Raw genomic sequence first — 7338 nt, 5'->3', positions numbered from 1 at the left:
CGTGCTTTTTTTCCGAACGAAGAATGTTGAGCGGCAAGGTTCTAGTAGTCTTGCGGCAGCTGAGATTGGTGTCGAGGTCAATCAGGCCTCTCCAGTGAAGAAAGTTAGCTATAAGAGGAAGAGGGGCGAGAAAAAGGAAAAGGAATCTGGTGAAGTCGAGGATAAGCTCGGTGGGAAAGAATTTGACTTGGATCAAGTTAGGAGGTTTACTGATAATCAGAGGGTCTTGCACGGGTATAGGGGAGATGAAGATTTGTCGTCTGTTTGGAGTGAGCATTTCCCCTTTCATATTGTTGCTGATGAGCATGCTCAGAGTCCTTCTGATGTGAAACTTGTGCATGATGTGGGTGATATTGGGGTTGCGTAGTATCTGCAAGTAAAATGTAGTGTTTTGTTGTTTTGGTTGCTTATGCATTGTTGTATTTGGTTTTGATTGTTTGTATGCTGTCTAGGTGATGGGAGTCTGGCTTATATGTATTGGTTGTACTCAGGAGCTGAAACATGCTCAGGACTCTTTTGATAGGGCGTCTCTGACTCAGCTGATGCAGGATAATGTGGAGAAGTCAAGCAAACTGCGCGATGCTCTTGATATAGTGAACTCTTTGTAAGAAAAGTTGACACTGTGTGAAAATTCGGAAAAGAATTTGAAGGAGAAGAATATGTCGCTTGAGGCTAGGTTGGTGGTTCTTGGCGTCGAAAAGAAGCAGGCCGAAGCTGAAAAGGAGGATCACGGCCTAGAGATGTTTGCGGCTGGTTTTGAGAGAACTGTCGAGCAGGCAAAGCTTTTGGCTCCTGCTATTGATTTGGCGATGATAGACCCCTATAAAGTGGTAGTGGATGGTCATTTGGTTGAAGATGAGGATGACAATATTGAGGGTGAAGGTGAAAACGTTGGTGCTCCATGAGATTAGCTTCATTGTAATAGTTTGTTTTTTGTACTTTTTTGGATAAGTTTATTATTGTTGTTCGTTTTTAGCGCCTGTTTGACTGCTTTTGAACATATTGGTATAAGATTTCCTCGTATGAGGGTTTATTTTGTGACTGTGTTTTGAGACTCTGTAAGCTTGTAGCCGTTTGTTTCTAGATGTTTTGAACTGTTGGCCCTTGACCAAACAAATTTGATAATGGTAAAAATTTGGCTTTATGTTTTTGTTATATGCCTGATTTATTTTTCGAAAGATAGCTTTAAAATTGTCGCATCGTTAGCATTGTTTGTCAAACGAGTAGAACATGAGGCGGGGAACAGATAATTGTGGTTATTTTATTATGTTGGAATTGAAAAGTGCGGGGTGGTGTGCCTCATTAAACCTCTCCAGCAAAACCCTCCTTAGGGATAAAATCTGGTAGTAGGAAAAAGAGTGCATCACCGTGTCTGACTTATAGACTAGCTAAAGTAAATTTTCAGAGATGATGTGTTCCAAGTGTTTGGTAGAATAGTTCCGTCCAGCTTTTGTATTTTGTATGCTCTTTTACCGATAACTTGTTGGATTCGGAAAAGGGCCTTCCCAGTTAGTGCTTAGCTTGCAGTGTCCTTGTGGCTTTCGTATGACTTCGACTTTCCTAAGAACTAGATCTCCCGCCAAGAAGGTCCTCGGTTTGAGTTTCTTATTGTATTTTCGAGTTATAGCTCGTTTAGCTGCTAGTTGATGTAGTGCTGATTTGTCTCGATCTTCCTCTACGAGGTCGAGCTCGGCTTTTCTGTTTTCGATGTTGTCCTTCTCACTGATGTTTGTAGTTCTGGTATTTTGTAGGGATACCTCAATGGGCATCATGGCGTTGCATCCGTAGACCAACCTAAAGGGGGTTTCCCTTATTGATGATTGTTCAGTTGTGTTATAGCTCCATAGCACTTCAGGAGTAAGCTCGGCCCATTCTCCTTTTGAGTCTTCGAGCTTTTTTTTAAGGCTCTGCAAAATGATCTTATTGGCAGCTTCGGCTAAACCATTAGTTTGTGGATGTTTGACGGAAGAGAATTGTTAGGTTATTTTGAAATTTTGTAAGAAATTTGTGAACTTTTTATCTATGAATTGTCTTCCATTGTCAGTAATGATGAATTGAGGAATACCGAATCGGCATAGTATGTTTTTTCATACAAAGAAAATCATTTTTTCGGAAGTTATTTTTGCCAATGGTATTGCCTCTATCCATCTTGTAAAGTAATCAATGGCGACAATTAAAAATTTAACCTGGCCTGGGGCGAGTGGAAAGGGTCTGAGGATATCTAGCCCCATTTGTTGAACGGCCAGCATATCTCGGTCGTGTGTAGCTGCTCGGCTGGGTTGTGGATGATCGGTGCATGACGTTGGCAATAATCACAATGCTTGACTTTGTTCATACAGTCTTGTTGTAACGTCGGCCAATAGTAACCTGCTCGGAGGATTTTGGCGCCGCCTATGTGTGTTCCGCAAACGCCCTCATGAACTTTATCTATTGCCAGCTTGGCCTCTTCTGTGTTTAGACATCTTAAGAGAGGTCTCGTGAATCCTGTTTTGTATAATTCGTTTCCGAGTAGTATGTAGAAACTTGCTCGTCTTTTGAATTTTTGTGTGTTTTGGACGCTGCTTGGTAAGCTACCTGTTTGCAAGTAGGTTATGAAGGGGGATCTCCAGTCGTCTTCCTGTGAAACACTCGAAATTGGCATAACACTAGGTTCTTCAAGCATTAGTTGAGATAGTACAGGTATTGTATTTTGACTTCTGGTTGTTGCTAATTTCGAAAGGATATCTGCTCTATCATTTTTTTCACGAGGTATATGGGATATATTAAATTTTTGAAAATTGTTGACGAGGTTATTAACAATGGTATTGTATTTCTCTAGTAATGGGTCTTTTACCTGGAAGTTACCTGTTACTTGTTGTACCACAAGAAGGGAATCGCATTTCACGTTTAACTGCGTGATGCCCATTGTATGAGCCAGTCCCAATCCTGCTATTAGAGCTTCGTACTCTGCTTGATTGTTGCTTGCGTGGAAAGTAAATTGCAAAGATTGCTCTAATGTTGCTCCATGTTCGTTCTCGAGGAGTATTCCTGCTCCGGAACCCTTGTTGTTTGAGGTGCTGTCGACATATAGTGTCCATATGCTATTTTTAGGATCTTGTTCGTCTAAAGTGAGTTCTGCAATGAAGTCGGCTAGTGCTTGTGATTTGATGGCTCCTTTGGACTGGTATTGGATGTCATATTCTGACAACTCGATCGACCATTTGATTAATCTTCCTGCTAGCTCAGGCTTCATCAATATCTGTCTTAGGGGTTGTTCGGTTCTGACCACGATGGTATGGCTTTGGAAGTAGTGTCGCATGCGTCTGGCTGTTATCACAAGAGCCAGGGCCAGTTTTTCTAACTTCAGGTATCGAACCTCAGCATTCTGAAGAGATTTGCTGACGAAGTATACCGGGTGTTGCTGCTTTCCTGTTTCTGTTACCAAGACAGAGCTGATAGCATAATTAGTGATAGATAAATAAAGATAAAGTGGTTTACCAACTTCTGGATTTCAGAGGATTGGGGGTGCTGATAGTATGGCTTTGATCTCGGTAAAAGCTGCTTCGCATTCTATGGTCCAATGGAACTGTTCTTGTTTCCTGAGACTTTTGAAGAAATGATGTGATCGGTGCGCTATACGAGGTAGGAACCTGGCGAATGCTGCAAGTCAGCCGGTCAATTGTTGGACTTCTTTAATTATTTTCGGGCTTCTCATGTTCAAGATTGCCTGACATTTTTTGGGGTTGACTTCTATAACTTGGCAAGTTAGCATGAATCCGAGGAATTTTCCGCTTTGAACTCCGAAAGCGCATTTCTTTGGATTGAGCTTCATGTTCTATCTTCGGAGTTGCTGGAATATTTCTTTCACGTCTTTGACGTGCTTTGCTGTATGTGTGGATTTTGCTACCATGTCGTCAACATAGACTTCGATGTTTCGCCCGATTTGGTTTGTGAAAATTTTGTCCATGAGTCTTTGGTAAGTAGCACCTGTATTTTTGAGTCCAAATGGCATAACCTTATAGCAAAAATTACCATTATCAGTGATAAAAGTAGTTTTATCTTGGTCAGCCTCGTGCATTAATATTTGGTTATAGCCAGAATAAGCATCCATAAAGTTTAAACATTGAAAACTAGAGGAATTATCAACAAGTTTATCAATACACGGGAGGGGGTATGCGTCCTTTGGAAAGGCCTTGTTAAGGTCTGTATAATCCACACACATCCTCCACTTACCATTATTCTTTTTTACCATTACCACGTTGGCTAACCAGGTGGAGTATCTGAGTTCTCTGATGAAGCCGGCACTGAGCAGTTTTGTGGTTTCCTCAAGGGAGGCTGCCCTTTTGTCCGTGCCGAAGCGTCTTTTCTTCTGAGCTATAGGTCGGACCGATGGGTTGATGGCCAACTTATGGCAAATGATGTTGGGGTCTATCCCTGGCATGTCTGCTGGAGTCCATGCGAACATGTTGGCATTTTGTTTTAGGAGCTCGGCTAATTGATCTTGTTCTTTATTTGTTAATGTGTAAAACCTGGTTAATTAACGGCTAATTAACCCATAAATGAGAATTTATTCTAGAAAGCCCAAAATGTGATTTTTGTGGCTAAATGTGATAGAGGATTTTGAGACGAGAATTTCGGTACCAATTTTATAGAAATCGGACCAAAATTGGACCGAACGGGCCAAACCGGGCCAACCAGACCCAAAGTGGGCCCTTGGCCCAACTAAACTAAACCAAAACCCTAGTTTTCAGCACTCTCTCTCCTCACAACACACTCAAACACGCTGAAATTAGAGAGAAAGGGAGGAAGAACACTCTCTCAAGTTCTCTCCCTTGGTTGATCTTCAAACCACCATAACTTTTGATCTAGAGCTCCGATTGCCACTCCGTTTGCGGCCACGCGTTCACCATGGAGAGCTCTACAAAACCCATACAATTAATCTTGAGGTAAGCCACAAGTTTCTGTTCGAAATTCCAGCCCTTATTTTCGAGTTTCATGGGTGAAATGTTGAGATTTTGGGTTCTTTGATGTTATAGGACCCAACTCTCTTGAAGGAGAAGGTTAATCTTGTCTCCTTGGACCTTGGGTGTGGTAAGATTCTCAACCCTAGTGTATTTTGTTGTTTTATGATGTTTGGGTTTTGAGATGTTGTGTATGGGTATGATGATTGTGGCTTAGGTTGTGTATATGTGAATATTGGAGCTTGATTGGTGATTTTGAAAAGCTTGGAGAGGGTTTGGTGGTGAAAAATTTGTTCTTGGAGGTGTTGAGGCCTTGAGAGCTTGTGGATAAGTGATTTGGAAGTGCTCCGGTGGAGCTTGGGAAAATCGGCTAAGGTATGGTTTCGGTTTCCCGTATCTAATATGTAATGTGGTAGGAAATACTTAGGCTAGAGGCCCTAAGATAGGCATTGAATGGTGGATGTTGTTGAATGATTGAGATATATGATGTGGTCATTTATGTGATGATGATTAATGATGCCTTGATGGTATGATGTATAAGAAATATGCATGTTGTGATATATGCTTGATGATTAGTTATGGTTGAATTGTGGGTTGAACCATGTTTATGGTGAATATGATATTGATTGTGTACAATGATGATTTATTGGAATTGGTGTTGTTGAGAATTGGCATGAGTAAGAGTATATGATATGTCAATATATTCGAGTTTGAGCCACTTGGGTGAAGTGGGTTAGAATGATGAGATAGTGATTTTGTATATTGTGGTAAAATCTCAATGTGTGAGTTGAGGAGGCTTGATGTTGAAATTGATATATTTTTGATTGATTTTAAAGAAAAGGGATGAAAATGGCATGTTTTGATTGATTTTGAAAAGAGTTGGAAATGGCTTATTTGCAAATGACACTTTGTGGTTTTTATGAAAAACATGGTTTTTGGGCATACTTTGGTGGGACATAACTTGGACTACGGATCTCCGTTTTATGCCAAACCTATTTAGAAATGAAATTGGATCCGGGATGTCCATGCCGTTCGAAGAACGGGTGAAAAACGATTTAAAACGAGAAAGTTATGTCCGTTGGAAGATTGGGGTTTAAATTGGAGAATTCTGCAGCTTTTAACTTAGAAAATTTTTAGCAGAATGACCCCTTGCGCGTGGGCGCACTTGGCGCGTGCGCGCCGTTCTTCCCGAAAATGCCATCCACGCGTGAGCGTGATGTGCGCGGGCGCGCCGATTGTGCTGCACCCAATGCCCAACCATTTTCCAGAGAGTTATGCCAGAACTGTGCCAGTGTTGTGCCTAGGGCACGAGAACGCCCACGCGTACGCGTGGTTGACGCGTGCGCGTCGATGAAGTTTTTGAGGCCATCCACGCGTGCGCGTACGCGTGGACCTGTTTTCATCCCAAAGTTGATTTTTGAGTTTTAAAAGCCAAATTCCATACTTCTGAGCCTCCGATCTCACCACTTATATCTTAAATCATTATGATATGCCTAGCTATGAGAGAAGGAGCTAGTGGATGTGGTAACTTGCGAGTGAAGCAAGGGAAAATGATTAATCAATGAGGATCATTGATGATTATGTGAGATGTGGAGGATGGTGGTGGAAGTGCTTGTTATGCCATTGGCCGAAGGGCCGTAATTGTTTATGAATTGGCTGGTTCTGGATTGAACCGTAAGCCGGAATAGCTGTGTATGCTATGAATATTGGCTGGTTCTGGATTGAACCGTGAGCCGGAATAGCTGTGTATGCTATGAATATTGGCTGGTTATGGATTTAACCGTGAGCCGGAATGGCTGTGTATGATATGAATATTGGCTGGTTCTGGACTGAAGCGTGAGCCGGATGGCTGATATGGATGTTGATCCATGGATGAGAATTCATGCATGTTTATGTTGAATTATTGATGATTGTGATTTGCACTTCCACTATCTGAGATACGAGTTTCCCTGGGTAGTAGCAGTGGCTAGCCACGACGTGCTCCAGGTTGAGACTTGATACTCTGTTGACCCTATGTCATAAGTGTGGCCGAGCACTGTGAAAGACCCGGATGAGCTCGCCCCCGTAAATATTCACCAGTGAAGGTGATGGATATAGATCATGATTATGATCAAGTTTATGATGAGTATAACTCGAGTTGGGGATGCGTGACAGAGGGACAGTCCAATGGTTAGCTACCAGGACTTGTCGGGTTGGCTCTATAACCGACAGATGATATCATCAGCCACTAGGGGACAGGCATTCATCATTTGCATACTATATGAATTGTTTGGGATTGCCTATTTGACTGCATATTACTTGCTAATTGTCTAAATGCCTTACTTGTTCCTAATTGTATATTTCTTGCTTGATATAACTGTGTTTGCTACATTACACTCCTGCTGGTGGTTGGGAGGTC

The 7338-nt window shown here is 41.9% G+C and overlaps 1 protein-coding gene across 1 annotated transcript; it reads right to left on the bottom strand.

The window, feature by feature from the left end:
• Window positions 1-1469: 1469 nt before the first annotated feature.
• LOC140178506 (uncharacterized) lies at window positions 1470-4444 on the bottom strand. Its single transcript, XM_072215676.1, has 3 exons — window positions 4213-4444; window positions 2575-3414; window positions 1470-1936 (listed from the first exon to the last, which is right to left on the bottom strand). Exons 1-3 carry the CDS (start codon window positions 4442-4444, stop codon window positions 1470-1472), a joined length of 1539 nt encoding a protein of 512 aa, XP_072071777.1.
• Between the last annotated feature and the right edge of the window lie 2894 nt (window positions 4445-7338).

Source organism: Arachis hypogaea, chromosome 1 (genome assembly GCF_003086295.3).
Source record: "Arachis hypogaea cultivar Tifrunner chromosome 1, arahy.Tifrunner.gnm2.J5K5, whole genome shotgun sequence".
In the NCBI taxonomy this organism is placed as follows: domain Eukaryota; kingdom Viridiplantae; phylum Streptophyta; class Magnoliopsida; order Fabales; family Fabaceae; genus Arachis; species Arachis hypogaea.
The sequence above is the reverse complement of the archived record's forward strand: the minus strand, read 5'-3'. Positions and strand labels throughout refer to the sequence as shown.